This window comes from Oncorhynchus nerka, linkage group LG15 (genome assembly GCF_034236695.1).
Source record: "Oncorhynchus nerka isolate Pitt River linkage group LG15, Oner_Uvic_2.0, whole genome shotgun sequence".
In the NCBI taxonomy this organism is placed as follows: Eukaryota; Metazoa; Chordata; class Actinopteri; order Salmoniformes; family Salmonidae; genus Oncorhynchus; species Oncorhynchus nerka.
Genome location: NC_088410.1, coordinates 55,112,166 through 55,129,026, shown reverse-complemented (window position 1 = coordinate 55,129,026; position 16,861 = coordinate 55,112,166). Strand labels below are relative to the sequence as shown.

General features: G+C 45.0%; 1 protein-coding gene across 1 annotated transcript in view; it reads right to left on the bottom strand.

Moving 5' to 3' along the window:
• Positions 1-1,950: 1,950 nt before the first annotated feature.
• cacna1sa (calcium channel, voltage-dependent, L type, alpha 1S subunit, a) overlaps positions 1,951-16,861 on the bottom strand; it is a 32,549-nt gene continuing 17,638 nt past the window's right edge. The window contains 29 exon segments of the mRNA XM_029682767.2: positions 1,951-3,509; positions 3,667-3,853; positions 3,973-4,118; positions 4,287-4,364; positions 4,516-4,641; positions 4,836-4,966; positions 5,051-5,152; positions 5,264-5,366; positions 5,476-5,572; positions 5,730-5,857; positions 5,963-6,122; positions 6,351-6,442; positions 6,525-6,590; positions 6,711-6,863; positions 7,153-7,200; positions 8,324-8,407; positions 8,736-8,846; positions 9,146-9,304; positions 9,413-9,614; positions 9,775-9,921; positions 10,177-10,229; positions 12,353-12,460; positions 12,685-12,772; positions 12,934-13,040; positions 13,356-13,415; positions 13,704-13,833; positions 14,131-14,263; positions 14,376-14,445; positions 16,543-16,757. Of these exon segments, the coding sequence (XP_029538627.2) occupies positions 3,282-3,509; positions 3,667-3,853; positions 3,973-4,118; positions 4,287-4,364; positions 4,516-4,641; positions 4,836-4,966; positions 5,051-5,152; positions 5,264-5,366; positions 5,476-5,572; positions 5,730-5,857; positions 5,963-6,122; positions 6,351-6,442; positions 6,525-6,590; positions 6,711-6,863; positions 7,153-7,200; positions 8,324-8,407; positions 8,736-8,846; positions 9,146-9,304; positions 9,413-9,614; positions 9,775-9,921; positions 10,177-10,229; positions 12,353-12,460; positions 12,685-12,772; positions 12,934-13,040; positions 13,356-13,415; positions 13,704-13,833; positions 14,131-14,263; positions 14,376-14,445; positions 16,543-16,757 (3,512 nt within the window). The 3' untranslated portion in view covers positions 1,951-3,281.

Here is a 16,861-nt window from a genome sequence, read left to right as displayed (position 1 = left end):
GGCTATTTTATTTTGCCTCTATTTAACAAAATTACAGATGAATCGTTAAAAAGACAATACCACTCACTACCTCTTGAAATCCAACCTGATCACTTTTAAGCTTTTAAAAGGGGCAATATGTGATTGCTATATGCATGTGTGGACTTTCTAACAAATGATATACACATTAATACTTGAAGAATATAACTTATAAATGCCTTATGAGCTTAGTTCAACTGTCGTCACACCCTACCCGAACCCAAATGACAAGATTGTTTTACTCCAATGCTGGAGTAAACAAACGCTGTACCTTCAAAACATTCTTACAACTATATTTGTTGATATCATAGAGCTCAATTTTTTATGGAATGGTCTGCCTACCCATGTGTGAGACGCAGACTCTGTCTCAACCTTTAAGTCTTTATTGAAGACTCATCTCTTCAGTAGGTCCTATAATTGAGTGTAGTCTGGCCCAGGAGTGTGAAGGTGAATGGAAAGGCACCTTGCTGTCTCTGCCTGGCCGGTTCCCCTCTCTCCACTGGGATTCTCTGCCTCTAACCCTATTACAGAGGCTGAGTCACTGGCTTAGTGGTGATCTTCCATGCCGTCCCTAGGAGAGGTGCGTCACTTGAGTGGGTTGAGTCACTGACATGATCTTCCTGTCTGGGTTGGCGCCCCCCCTTGGGTTGTGCCGTAGCGGAGATCTTTGTGGGCTATACTCGGCCTTGTCTCAGGATGGTAAGTTGGTGGTTGAAGTGATCCTTCTAGTGGTGTGGTGGCTGTGCATTGGCAAAGTGGGTGGGGTTATATCCTGCCTGTTTGGCCCTGTCCGGGGGTTTCGTCGGATAGGGCCATAGTGTCTCCCGACCCCTCCTGTCTCAGCCTCCAGTATTTATGCTGCAGTAGTTTACGTGTCGGGGGGCTAGGGTCAGTCTGATATATCTGGAGTATTTCTCCTGTCTTATCCGGTGTCCTGTGTGTATTTCAGTATGCTCTTTCTATTTCTCTCTTTCTTTCTCTCTTTCTCTCTCTCGGAGGACCTGAGCCCTAGGACCATGCCTCAGGATTACCTGGCCTGATGACTCCTTGCTGTCCCCAGTCCACCTGGCCGTGCTGCTGCTCCAGTTTCAACTGTTCTGCCTGCGGCTATGGAACCCTGACCTGTTCACTGGACATGCTACCTGTCCCAGACCTGCTGTTTTCAACTCTCTAGAGACAGCAGGAGCGGTAGAGATACTCTGAATGATCAGCTATGAACCTGACCTGTTGCACCCTCGACATCCACCGTGATTATTATTATTTGACCCTGCTGGTCATCTTTGAACATCTTGGCCATGCTCTGTTCTAATCTCCACCTGGCACAGCCAGAAGACGACTGGCCACCCCTCATAGCCTGGTTCCTCTCTAGGTTTCTTCCTAGGATCTGGCCTTTCTTGAGAGTTTTCCCTAGCCACCGTACTTCTACACCTGTATTGCTTGCTGTTTGGGGTTTTAGGCTGGGTTTCTGTACAGCACTTTGAGATATCAGCTGATGTAAGAAGTGCTTTATAAACACTTTTGATATGATTTGATTTGATGGTCAGTCTGGCGGGTAGCCTAGCGGTTGAGAGCGTTGGGCCAGTAACCGAAAGGTTGCTGTTTCGAATCCCAAAGCGAGCAAGGTGAAAGAAATCTGCCCTTGAGCAAGGCATTTAACCGCCAACAATGTTGATTGAGGCAGCCCACGCACCTCTCTGATTCAGAGTGGTTGGGTTAAATGCCAAAGACACATTTCGGGTTGAATGCATTTAGTCGCGCAATTTACTAGGTATCCCCTCTCATCCATAGTTCTGTCTATGAATTTGAGAGTGGTTACATTTCTCCAGCCCCATCCCTCAGCCGTTTACCAAAACAGGGGTGAGGTAGCTGCTCTGTTATTGTTTGAACTGAAGATAGTCACTTTAAATACTTAAACAACAATGAATTCAAAAATGTTGTACCAAATTGTTTTATTTCGTATTTATTTAGTTGGGGGGGTTACAGGTACGACAATTATTATTCTTTATAAGTAATCTAACATTTAATTTTCATAATAAAGGCTGTAGGTTTCAACCAAATCGCCCTACCTCAAAAAGAAAATAGAAGAACAGACAAAATGCCATCTACAGGGAGGACTTTAAACCCTTAGTATACTATACCATAAGTTGTCCATATCTCATACACACTGCTCGCTAACCACAAATACAATCCCAACCATTGACCCTAACCTTACTCTTCATCCTAACCTTGTCTTTAACCACATCCTCTTATCTGCACTTTAGTCCATTCTACAGTAGCATGGTCAGCTAGTGACTACCCTACACCACAAGGCTTTTCTCCCATGTTACACTACATGGTCATCCTCTCAGTGCTGGAGATGATGTACATGTTTGAGATATGGGATTTTATAGCAAAAAAAGTCCAAGCATTGTGAATACATGTTGATATGTGGAGATCTGTACAGAATGTGTGTATCTTGAACATGCCCGTTAGCTTTGTCAACACAGCTTACATCCTGAGATGGTCCTAATATGGACACCGTATACATGATCCAGCCCAGAGACATCCTGACCCAGCTATGTCTTGCCTTGTCGTCATGAGAGAATTCAAAGAATGTCCCCTGAAAAGTAACGTCCGGACCTTGCAAGAATACTTAGAAAACACAACCTTCCCTTCCTCTTTGAGCTAATCACTCACACAACCGTATTCAGTACCTACCCAACTGCAGGTGCATTAATGATTACTTCAAGGATGGAGGGAAAGACACTAGTTTTCAAACAGGGCCGACATTTTATGCAAGCAAAACTTCCTTAAGTTGAGACTCGAGAACATGTTTAATCGGGACGACGGGATGTTCACCTGAACTCAACGTATGTCCGAACAGGAGCCTGTTCTGTGAACATAACATGGTAAAGAAATGTTCACATATCGTAAGTCTGCTCTCTCCCGGGGAAAGTCTTTAAATCAACCAAGAGAGAAATCATCCAAAGTCAGAATATCACGACAACACTGGATTCATAAAGCCTGCTTAACCAATCAGATGATATCACTCGCTATGAAGGCACCCAATGAGGCAGCTTGATTCGGCCTCATGACGATTTTTCTTGAGTGATGGTCGGGGGAACGGAACATAATTACAAATCATTTGTAGACTGCAATTTGACTGCAATAGGCCAAAACAGATATCATATTTGACTAAAGCATAATAATTTCAAACCTTGCTTACATTTGAATACGATCACGTGTCTCTCTATTATGCTGCTACGCCAGACAGACCTATTGGTCTACACAACATCCCTGGGTGTTGTTGATTGGTTGGCCTTTCTCTGTGATCTGCGAGGGGGCCTGATTGGAGGTGTGACAACGCTCCCTCTGCGACCATCCATAAGCTCAGTGGCGGAACTTTCCATGTCCACAGGGTCAAAGTTCAACGTTTCAGCCATTTCCCGTTTCGTCACCGACACAAAACGAGGGTCCCTGGCCAAGCTCTCCAGCCCACCGTTTATCAAGACCTAACAGAGGTGAAAGACATGAGAAGAGAGAGGAGAGAGCGAGAGAGAATGACTCTGTCTGATTCAAAATGAGTTTTGACCAGTGTTCCATGTCAATGTCATTAATACAATATGAATTCAGTATGTACAAAATGCAGTGTCTGGTCTCTCCACTCACCTCCTGTATAAGTGTATCGAAGGCGCTGTCTGGGCCCTGGGCCTGCCGGAGGCTGAGCGGCTCTCTGTGGGGCTCAGCGTCCTGCCTGGGTCCAGCTACTATCTGCAGCTGCCAGTCTCTGTCTGGGGGACTTCTGCTGGTTGAGATGGTATAGACCTGAACCCGGTCATATGTCCCACAAGAAAAGCTACAGAAGGACAAAGAATCAGCTTGTTAACCCCTTGCTTTATTACTATGTAGTGTGACCTCTCAGCTAAGGAAAACAAACACACAAAACACAAAAAATGACCACTCACACACACTCACCTCTCCCCGGCATTGTTGTTGACATTGTTGTTGTTGGTTTTGTTAGGCGTTGAGGGGAAGAAGTCCTCGTTTGCATGGTAGGCAGGTGAACTGGTAGCCTCCCCGTCGTCTGATCTGCTCATCTGCAGGGGACGCTGGCTGGTCACCTGCATGGAGACACAGACAGGTGAGTTACCTCCATCGGGACAGGAGTTTTTCCTGTCGACATGATCTGGAAAAACTCAGAGCCATACCATGTAAAGCACTTTGAGTCCGAAGAAGGTCACATACTGTAAGTGTTAATACTGAAATGGTTGAAATGATGAAATGATGACCTGTGTAGCGTTAGGGTCACGGGTTCCTTCCTCCATGGTGAAGGAATCAACGTGGTTCCCAAACAGACCGCCCGCCCGCTGGGAGGATGAAAGGAACAACATTTCACAATAGAGAGGAGTTTTATTCTCTTTCTTCTCACCCTCAACTTGTCCTCCTTCCTCTCTTTCCGCCTCCCTCCCTTTCTCCCCACGCTCCTCTCTTTCCCCCCCACTCCCTCTCTCCTCTTACCCTGAAGATACCCTCCTCCGCTGCGTCCTCCATGGCTCTGTCCATCTCCTCCTCGTTCATCAGGTCTCCGGAGATGGCTCTCTGCAGCTCTGGAGCCTCCTCCTCCTCAATGCTCCTCAGACCTGCCTGGAAGACAGATAGAGAGCGCAAGAGAGCGAGAGAGAAAGCGAGAGAGAGAGAGCGAGAGAGAGATGGTGAGGGGATACCAATTAAGACTTGTTAGATAATTCATGAAAAGTTTAGATGACATTTATATTCCAGGTCATTAAGATAACTAGAATGTATGCAATTATCAAATTCTGACGTGCCTAAGGTCTCACCTGTATCTCATTCTTGGCGTTCTTCTTGGTGGGGCGGAAGCCATAGTACTCCTCCTGTCTCTTCTTCAACTTCCTGAAGTAGTCCTGGATCAGGAAGGTGGCGTAGAACTTCCCCACGGTCACCTCATCATCTGACACACACACAAACACCCATAAAAACATGGCAGCAAATTAGAATGAACGGCTTGTTGTTGCGATAGGATGTTTGAACTCACCTCCGATTGGTGGGATGACCTGGTCCAGCAGCTTCATACTGGTGCGTTTCCAGATTTTCTTGATGATGGCCCTCAGCTCCTCATTGGCCTTCTCAAAGTTGCCTGACCAATGAGATAGCAACAGTGAGGCCGGGGATATTAATACACCACTTTCAATTGGACCAGTCACTGACTACTGTACTCTGTAATTGACTGACACACACACACAAACACCTTCAGTCTTGATCTTCAGCGCGGTCCTGACCAGTGCGAACAGCGTAGCGTTAAAGGTGACCGTTCCGTCACTGTTGAGTGGCATGTTCATGGACACCAGTCTCTGCAGGCAGAATCAATAAAGACATTTAAAAAAAGGTGTCTGCTGCCTTAATAGATATGTTAAATTAACACATACAATAATTGAACAGATTCCCTCCTGTATCTCTCACCTTGCAGGCTACTCTATGGGGGCAGAACTTTCCAAAACCCAGAGGAGGCTGGATCCTACGCAGCAGAGTCACCACGTCCAGGTGCTTAATACGCCCCCTGCAGAACGTGAGGGGAAACAACAGTTACTGTAAATAATCTAACTGCAGTACACTGATAATAGGATAAAAAGACGCGTCATAAGATAAACCTGTAAGCCCCATTTTTACCGTCCATATATAGTAAATTAAGGGGCAACAAACACACACACACTTACGTGGCCTCTGGGTCGTACTCTGCCCAGATCTTCTTAAACTCGTCCAGGTGATGAGGACCCAGGATGGACCAATCACGTGTAAGGTAGTCAAAGTTGTCCATGATGACCGCCACAAACAGGTTGATGATCTGTGGAGAACAACAGCATCATGTGTGTGTGTGTGTGTGTGTGTGAATGTATGTCTCAGCTTGCAAATGTGTGTATAGGTGTATGCATGTGTGTGTGTCATTCACCAGGAAGGCACAGAGCATGTAGAAGCTCATGAAGTAGATGATGGCGAAGCTGGCTCCACAGGTCATCTCCTCCCCAGGCAGGTAGTCTGACTTAGGGTCACACCTCTTCCCATACAGACACGCCAACATTACTTCCTGCCACGCCTCACCTGTCGCACACCTGGAGGGAGAGAGAGAGAGGGGTGAGGGATAGAAAGAGAGAGAGATAGTGAGAGGGAGGAAGCAGGAGAGAGGGGAAGGGGGAGAGAGAGGGATAGAGAGAGGGAGGAAGTGGGAGAGAGGGTGGAGGGGGAGAGAGGGGGTAGGGGATAGAGAGACGGTACAACTTGCAAAGGCAATGGAAGAAAATGGAAACGGAGTTAGTGGACTGATGGATCAGATCACCCACCTGAAGAGCAGCAGCACAGCATGGGGGAACGTCTGGAAGTTGTTGTTCCTGTTGATGTACGTCCCGTCTATTAGCGCTATCTTACCAAATATCTGCAGGAGACACACACATACATCTCATCTGAGAGTGCTGTACGTTTGTGTGTGTGTGTGTATGTGTGTGTGTGTCCAATACCTGCATCCCAACCACAGCATAGATGAAGAACAGCATGAGGATGAGCAGGGCGACGTAGGGCAGGGCCTGCAGCACAACAACCAATTACATAGTCAGACACTGTCCAATCAAATCCTAAGAATTGTGAAAGGCAAAGAAATGTGAATCTTACAGAATGAAAGGCAAAGAAACGGAGTGAACTCTGACCTGTAAGGACTTGATGAAGGTCCACAGAAGGTTCCGGATCCCTTCAGAACGGTTCAGCAGTTTCACCAGACGCATCACACGGAACAGTCGGAAGAAGGTGATTGACACACGGGCATTTTCAGAATCTGCTATTGCTTGCATTGGGTTCACCTCCTGAAGGCACCAAAGAAATAAACAGCTGAAAATGCTTCTTGTCCTGGATTTTACTGAGACTGAAGATCAAATCAAATCAAATTCTATTGGTCACATGCACACATTTAGCCAATGTTATTTGTGGGTGTAGCGAAATGCTTGTGTTCCTAGCTCCAACAGTTTAGTAGTATCTAACAATTTGCAATGCAATGTCTGGTACAATGAATAAACAATGCTAACGCAGAGTTTCATGCAATGTTTCATGCGATTTCATGCAATGTTCTTGCAGTGTCTACGGGCAAATAATTACAGCGCAGCCGTGGAGACAGTATAGTCCTCCAGAGGAGGCCAGGGCTGCCTGTGAGGGGGAGAGACGGGAGACACAGGAAGTGAAGTCAGACATGAAGTGACATCAGACACAGGTGGTGGAACAGGAAGTGGCGAAAGGGGACAGGGCCAGCTTTGGAGGTATGCGTGGGGCAAAGGTGGAGGAGAAAATGGAGGACGAAAGACTGCAGTAAGGGGGGAGAGAGAGGGAGAGAATGCATTTGAGCACAAAAAAAGGACAACGTTGTAATATTTTCGACTGGATGACGGCTGAAGATGTGAAAATGGTTGATGGGGTCTTCTGAAGGTTTACTGTAATGGCAACTTGAGTTAACATTATGTTTTCTAAAATTATATTTACTTTTCCGAAGCGAAACATGTGAAATGCTGCTTTAAATCTAGAACCTGACGCCAAACCTGTTGACTCAGTCCCTCGTACAGGAATCACAGTAAAAACCACAGAAGGATGTCAATCTCTTACTTACTAGTAGGAATGATTGACAGTTCGCTGGACACATGGTGGTGGGAGGTGAAACAAGGTGACAGTGGTTGTTTTCTGCCCTTAACAACTGATCTGGAATCAGCCCTCTCAGTCTCAAACAGTAATAGCAATGAGGGAAATTACCAAACAGTTATTATGTTAGGGGCATAAAGTAACCAAGCAGACAGGGTGTGGTGTGGTGTTCAAGGCGTGGCAGGTGGGTGAGGCAAGCTCCAGCCACGTGCTGCAGGGCTTCAGGAGGATGGTACGTTCGGGGGGTTGAAGGTGCAGCCGGGGCAGAGGTGGGTGGTAGTGCGAGGGTTACCCCTTGGCGAATACTGACCGCATCCTCAGTGCTATTATTGGGGCCGAGTTCTGACAGGGGAGCCTGTCCTGAGTTTCTCTAAGTGGGTGGGGTGTCAGACAGGGGTGTAAACACAGTCCAGAAAGTCAGATGACAGGACAGAGCATTTATTGTGAAATATCTGTAGATTTTCCTCAGCCTTATAAATAATAACCCAAGAAATTCAAAATGTGAAGACAAAAATGCACAGTGGGTCCACCTGAACTGTTTAGTAAACCTAAACATTTTAGGAACAGTGGGGATTGAGTATTACAGTACATAACAATACTTACATATTTCAGAATAACATTACGCAATGACAATACTCACATCGACTTCACTCAGGATGACGTCAACGACGCTGCCGATGACGATGACAAAGTCAAAGACGTTCCAAGGGTCTCCAAAGTAACCCTAGGGGGAAGAAAAGATATTCATCACGTGTGTGTGTGTGTGTGTGTGTGTGTGTGTGTGTGTGTGTGTGTGTGTGTGTGTGTGTGTGTGTGTGTGTGTGTGTGTGTGTGTGTGTGTGTGTGTGTATAAAAGGTATCTTAACCTACAGACACTCCAGCTCTGAACCTTGATGGTCATGAGTTTGAGAAGAGGGCAACACACAATGAAGAAGTACGAAGTTGCTAAATAACCACTGTGCTATTATTCTGGAATCATTGTGATCCCACATTGATTTGCAAGGCATCTTGGGAAGTGTAGTGCATTCAGGACATGGTTATGGACCACTGACCTTAGCTTTGAAGGCCATGAGTTTGAGGACCATCTCCACAGTGAAGAGCACAGTGAAGATCACGTTCAGCATGTCTGACAGGTCGGTCACATGGGTTGACTGGTTACAGTGCTGTGGGAGAAGAGAGAGGGGGGAGAGAAGAAGGAAATGAAAAAGGGAAGATATTAATATTAATATTAATAATATTATTTGATTTGTCATTTTCCAGGATGAAATCTCTTGAGATGCCCATCTTGTTTTCAAGGGTGCCCCCCCCCCCAAAAAAACCGACCTCCTAGATATGGAGAAGGGATGGACATATGTAGTAGGAACATCTCGCAGAGGCCATTGTATTGATGTGACGCAGGAGAAGTCCTTTCAAAGAATCCCATTTTAGTATTTGAAATGAGAACCACCTCCAATAGCGTTACCTGCATCCCCAGACACATGGTGTTCAGCATGATGAGCAGGAACATCAGGTACTCAAAGTAGCAGGAGGTGACGATGTACCACACGTTGTACTGGTACGGGTTCTTAGGAATGTAGCAGCGCAGCGGCCGGGCTTTCAGGGCGTACTCGACACACGCACGCTGTCAGAGGGAAGACAGGACACAGAGGGGTTACACACGGCTGTGTGTTAGAACAACAAACAAAACAGAGAGAGAGAGAGACACACACACACACCCAGATACACACACCTGGTTCTTATCCAGCTCGCAGTTCTTGTACTCCTGCTCTCCCTGCTCCTGAAATGTAACAATGACGAAACCCACGAAAATGTTCATCATGAAGAAAGCGATGAGGATGAGGTAGACGATGAAGAAGATGGAGATGGCGATGCGGTTGTTGTACACCGGACCCACATCCTCCATGTTAGAGTCTATGGCCTTGTAGAGCAACCTGCGTGCACACACACACACACACACACACACACACACACACACACACACACAGGCATTTGAGCAAGCATGACATACATACATTGTTATGTGTTCCATAGTACTTTACTAGGCATGCCATGTGATAAATACAAAATCCCAAGCATCTATGTATGTCTCACTTTGGCCAGCCCTCGAAGGTGGAGACAGTGAAGAGAGCCAGCATGCCTTCGAGGATGTTGTCAAAGTTCAGCTCTGCATTGATCCATTCTCTCTTATGGATGGTCATCGGATGGATGGCACCTTCCTGGTACCTAATGTAGTTGCCCCTGAGAAGGAGAGAGCGAGGGAGGGAGAGAGAAAGAGAGAGCGAGAGAGAGAAAGAGAAAGAGACAAAGAAAGAAAGAAAGAAAGAAAAAAATGAAAATAACAAAAATGAAAGAAATAAAGAGATAAATGAGTGAAAGAGAGTACATGGGAGAGGAGAGTGTGGCAGAGAAAGCAGGACTAATGTAATGCTCCATTCTGTACTTTCATGCAATGTTGTGTGCGAGGGAATAAACAATATCACTGCACTCTCTTACTTGCACTCCTCCTCTGTCATTTTGTCAGGATCTGTGCAAGCATAGAATTTGCCCTGCAGGGATGAACATGAACACATACATACAGAACATGAGCGAGAATATTAGCTTTGACTGTGTGTGGACTTCTGTTTTGATCATCAGGTGTATAAACGACCATACATCCCTAACAATTACCATACATCCCTATAAATTACCATACATCCTTATAAATTACATCCCTATAAACTACCATACTTCCCTATAAATTACCATACATCCCTATAAACTACCATGCATCCATCTAAATTACCATGCATCCATATAAATTACCATACATCCTTATTAATTGCCATACATCCTTATAAACTACCATGCATCCATATAAATTACTATTCATCCATATAAATGACCATATATCCCCATAATTTACCATACATCCCTATAAATTACCATACATTCCAAAAAATTGGCATACATCCTTATAAATTACCATACAAATGACCATACATCGCTATAAACTACCATACATCCATATAAACTACCATAAATTCCTATAAACTACCATACATCCCAAAAACTACTATAAATCCATATAAATGACCATACATCCGTATAAATTTCCATACATCCTTATAAATTACATCCCTATAAACTACCATACTTCCCTATAAATTACCATACATCCCTATAAACTACCATGCATTCATTTAAATTACCATACATCCATATAAATTACAGTACATCCCTATAAACTACCATGCGTCCATATAAATTACCACACATCCCTATAAATGACCAAACATCGCTATAAACTACAATAAATCCCTACAAACAAACATACATCCATATAAACTACCATAAATCCCTATAAACAACCATAAATCCCTATAAACTACCATAAATCCCTATAAAAAACGATACTTCCCTATAAATTACCATACATCGTTATAAACAACCTTTAATCCCTATAAACAACCATACATCCCTATAAATTGTCATACATCCCTATAAATTACCATACATCCTACCGATCCTTGACTTTCGCGATGTAATTTACTAAATAGCCTCCAACACTTTACTTGGATGCAGTCTATCACAGTGCCAACCATTTTGTCACCAATGCCCCATATACTACCCACCACTGCAACATGTATGATCTCGTTGGCTGGTCCTCGCTACATATTCGTTGCCAAAACCACTGCCTCCAGGTCATCTACAGGTCATCTATAAGTCTATGCTAGGTAAAGCTCCGCCTTATCTCAGCTTACTGGTCACCATAGCAACACCCACCCATAGCACGCGCTCCAGCAGGTATATTTCACTGGTCATCCCCAAAGCCAAAACCTCCTTTGGTCGCCTTTCCTTCCAGTTCTCTGCTGCCAATGACTGGAACGAATTGCAAAAATAACTGAAATTGGAGACTTATATCTCAATCACTAACTTTCGGCATCAGCTGTCAGAGCAGCTTGCAGCTGTACACAGCCCATCTGTAAAAAGCCCATCCAATCAACTACCTACCTCATCCACATATTTGTTTTTGTTTTTCTGCTCTTTTGCACCACAGTATTTCTACTTGCACATCCTCATCTGCACATATATCCCTCCAGTGTAAATTGCTAAATTGTAATTACTTCGCCACTATTGGCCTAATTATTGCCTTGCCTCCTTACTTAATTTGCACACAATGTATACAGATTTTTCTATTGTGTTATTGACTGTACGTTTGTTTATCCCATGTGTAACTCTGTGTTGTTTTTGTCGCACTGTTTTGCTTTATCTTGGCCAGGTAGCAGTTGCAAATGAAAACTTGTTCTCAACTGGCCTATCTGGTTAAATAAAGGTGAAATACAAAATGAATCAAAATAAACAACGATAAATCCCTATAAATTACCATACATCCCTATAAACTACCACACATATCCCTATAAACAACCATACATCCCTATAAATTAGCCTACATTCCTATAAACTACCACACATCCCTATAAACAACCATACATCCCTATAAATTACCATACATCCCTATAAATTACCATACATCCCTATAAATTACCATACATCCCTATAAACAACCATACATCCCTATAAACAACCATACATCCCTATAAATTACCATACATCCCTATAAACAACCATACATCCCTATAAATTACCATACATCCCTATAAATTACCATACATCCCTATCTAGAGCTCACCTTGAAGAGCTGGACTCCAATGCAGGCGAACATGAAGTCTAGCAGCATGGTGACCAGCACGATGTTGCCAATAGTTTTGATGGCCACAAAAACACACTGGACCACATGCTAGACCACAAGAGACAGCAGAAACCAGCATATCAGATGGGTACTTCAGGACCAGAACTAGAAAAACATGTGGCTGCTGGGTTGGTCAAAGTGATGCCTTTGGTGTGTTAGGTAATGGGAACATGTAAAAAAAACAATGAGAATGTGAATATAGTGTCAGCGGAGCAGGTAAGGAGTACTGTTGAGGGGTAGAAGTGAGGGGTAGAGAGCACAGGTAAGCTCACCTTGAGGCCCTTGGCCCTGTTGATGGCCCTTAGGGGCCTCAGCACCCTCAACACCCTGAGGATCTTCACCACAGAGATAGCACTGGACCTAGATAGGGCAGGCACCACATCTCACACTTGACTTGTCTATAGTCTGTATTTCTAGAGAGAGACACACACTCATAACCGAAGCTACATCAAGCATTATGGAATAGATTCAGTTGTGCCACAGGATTTGAATGACATTATACATTCCCAGGGACTACTTACTCCATGAGCATGGAGAGGAGGGATACGCTGACCACAATCAGATCCAGGATATTAAAGGAGTTCCGGCAGAAGGAGCCGGGGTGCATGATGGCGCCGTATACGGTCATCTGGAGTAGAGGCGGAAGGATACTGAAGATGACGAGACTGGTTGAGAATAAACCCTCTCAAACCAACAAACAATTAACCCACATGAACTCACAGCTACTCATGTGAAAACACATAGAGTTGAATAAGGGCTGCGGTGCAGGTTAAAGTGGATGTAACATAATGTTGAGAGAGTTTGTCACATTACCGATGTACCGTTGCTGCAGAAAAGGTGCATGTACTTGGTAATGTAAACATGTAAGACATGATCCCATTTAGAAAAGTGCCTTTCTAATCCAGTACAGCTACTTGTAGTGGAGCCGACAATGCCCGGTTACCTTGAGGACAACTTCCACAGTGAACACTGAGGTGAAGACCACATCAGCGGAGGCCAGCACCTACACAGGGGAAACAGGGCAACATGACAACGTGGGCGGATTCATTTCAGCATAGTAAGCGCACCAGAGCTCTTTAGCAGAATCTCTAAAGTGGTACTCCGTACAGTCTTGCAGTCATGCTGCGTAGGTTAAAGACAGTGATGCCATGAAGCAGAGAAAACCCCTTTGTGTCAGTTATTTTGGTCAAAATTCATTCTCTTTCGGCTTTCTTTACTGAAACAAATGCTTTTCCATCTGCGATAAGGAGGTGAATGATACAGCAGGCAGAGCACGCATGTCTGTGGGCACCTGGTTCCTGAAGGACATGGGGTCGATAGGGTCCTCGGCAGCCAGGGAGATGCTGCTGAGGAGGATGAAGAGGAGGATGATATTGGTGAAGGCGGTGGCGTTGATGATGCGGTGGCACAGCTTACGGATCCTGGAGGGGGACACCATTTACGTCACAGGAATTTAACTGCAGACACTGTTATGCAGAGTGACTGACAGCCAAGTAAGGAGGCTAAAACAACCACATAATGCCAACATCATAATGCATTCATCGTAGGCCATTCATCATCACCACCATCATCAGTACATTTTTGGTCATTTAGCAGTTGGTCTTTTCCAGAGTGACCCCAAGTCAGTGTATTCAACTATAAGGCAGATAAACAACAACATATCATAGTCTTAGCAAGTACATCATCATCCCCATAATCATCACCAGAATCATCATTACTTGTTATCAGAGCTAAAGATATAGAAGGAGCTGGCCTCTGGAATAGGCACCACCTCCTCCTTCAGCTGCAGGTCTGCCATTGGCCGTGGCCTCGGGGTGTCAGGGATATCAGGCTCCTCCTCCTCATCATCACCTGGATGAAAGAATGAACAGGAAACGTGCCACGTTCTAAATTCGGAGTTCTCTGAGATCCAGATTAGATTGACATGAATGTGCCCAGAGGTGTGTGAGCGAACGGGTTTTACCAGGGAAGTCAGCAGGCGGGAAGGGGTCCTTGATCTCGTTCACGTTGGACTCAAACTCGTCCACTCTCAGCTGTGACATAAACAAGCATTTTGATTAGAGTGGGGCCTGGGTTCAAATCCCACCGGTTATACTGACACCAAACGTGGGGTGGGTTTCTCCGTGAAATATACAGTGGTGTGTATTCATGGATGCCAAGGGAAGCCAGTCTTCCCCAAGTATTTGACCAATAAAAATAAAAATAATTAAATCATTTATATTTTGTCTCTCTCTGTGTTTTCATAATTTTAGGTCAATATGCAAGTGGCTGAATCTCATGTAAAAATCATCTGAGTGAGGGAAACAGCGCCCCTCTGTCTCAATATGTGTAGCGGACTACAGCTCAGCGTTCAACACCATAGTACCCGCAAAGCTCATCACTAAGCTAAGGACCCTGGGACTAAACACCTCACTCTGTAACTGGATCCTGGACTTCCTGACGGGCCGCCCCCAGGTGGTGAGGGTAGGTAGCAACACATCTGACACGCTGATCCTCAACACTGGAGCTCCCCAGGGGTGTGTGCTCAGTCCCCTCCTGTACTCCAAGTTCACCCACGACTGCATGGCCAGAATGGTCCAAGCATACCAAGACAGTCGTTATGAGGGCACGACAAAGCCTATTCCCCCTCAGGAAACGAAAAAGATTTGGCATGGGTCCTAAGATCCTCAAAAGGTTCTACAGCTGCAACATCGAGAGGATCCTGACTAGTTGCATGACTGCCTGGTACGGCAATTGCTCGGCCTCTGACCGCAAGGCACTACATAGGGTTGTGCGTACGGCCCAGTACATCACTGGGGCTAAGCTGCCTGCCATCCAGGACCTCTACACCAGGCGGTGTCAGAGGAAGGCCCTAAAAATTGTCAAAGACCCCAGCCACCACAGTCATAGACTGTTCTCTCTACTACCGCATGGCAAGCGGTACCGGCGTGCCAAGTCTAGGACAAAAAGGCTTCTCAACAGTTTTTACCCCCAAGCCATTAAGACTCCTGAACAGGTAATCAAATGGCTACCCGGACAATTTGCATTGTGTTCCTCTTTTTACGCTGCTGCTACTCTGTGTTTATCATGTATGCATAGTCACTTTAACTATACATTCATGTACATACTACCTCAATTGGGCCGACCAACCAGTGCTCCCGCACATTGACTAACTGGGCTATCTGCATTGTGTCCCACCACCCACCACCCGCCAACCCCTCTTTTATGCTACTGCTACTCTCTGTTCATCATATATGCATAGTCCCTTTAACCATATCAACATGTACATACTACCTCAATCAGCCTGACTAACCAGTGTCTGTATGTAGCCTCGCTACTGTATATAGCCTGTCTTTTTACTGTTGTTTTATTTCTTTACTTACCTATTGTTCACCTAACAGCTTTTTTGCACTATTGGTTAGAGCCTGTAAGTAAGCATTTCACTGTAAGGTCTACCTACACCTGTTGTATTCGGCACACGTGACAAATGAACTTTGATTTGATGCTGTCTGGACCAAAAGCGTATAAAATGTTGGCCGTATCATTTGATTGATTGACATTTGGCCTCCCTTGATATAATTTTTACAAGATCATTAGGCAATCAGCGCTGAGCTGGGTCAGTTAAGAACACATTCTTATTTACAATGACGGCCTACACCAGCCAAACCCGGACGACACTGGGCCAATTGTGCGCCGCCCTATGAGACTCCCAATCACGGCCGGTTGTGATACAGCCTGGATACAGCCTTGTTGATTTGATGATGTTTGACTGTTAAAGTTGAAGTGGTTCTGGAATAGCAGAGGCCATGGTTCTAAACCAGTCGTTGTTTAGTAAACTGTCGAAAACATTACCTTGCTTGATCATGCTGCAGGTGATATAGCTGTTTGTTTCATGCAATAGTTGCTTTGTGGACTTCACTGGACAGATGTTGCTCTCCAGTGTTGTGATGAAACAAACATATGTGTAGTCTAATTTATTCCGCCACTGTGTGACTGTTGTCTTTTTGTTGTCATGGTGTTATTGTATACCACGGTGGCGTATGAACAAATGGGTTATAGAGCAAACAACGCAATTATCACAATATTACTTTTTTCACTGGCTTGGCTTCTTCTGTAATTTTACCCCTGCACCGCTACTGGAAATGTCTGACCTTGGCTGTGGTAGGGATGCCCTCTATTTTGGCTCTTTCCGCTGCAAGCTTCTTGGCCAGGAGGGCTTTCTCCTCTGTGGCCTTGTCAGGCATGTTAGCCCTGAGCAGCTTCTTGCGTTTCTTCTCCTCAGACTTCTCCTTCTGGGCCATGGTCAGACTCTCAGCCTCCGCCAGGTTGTCCACAGCGATGGCCAGGAACACATTCAGCAGGATGTCTAAGTGCTAGGGGTCAAAGTTCATTACGGTAGGAAATGGAAGAGAGACACTAATGTACCCAAGGACAGAATTTAAGTCTGATTTCTGTCTGGGAGAGTAGTTG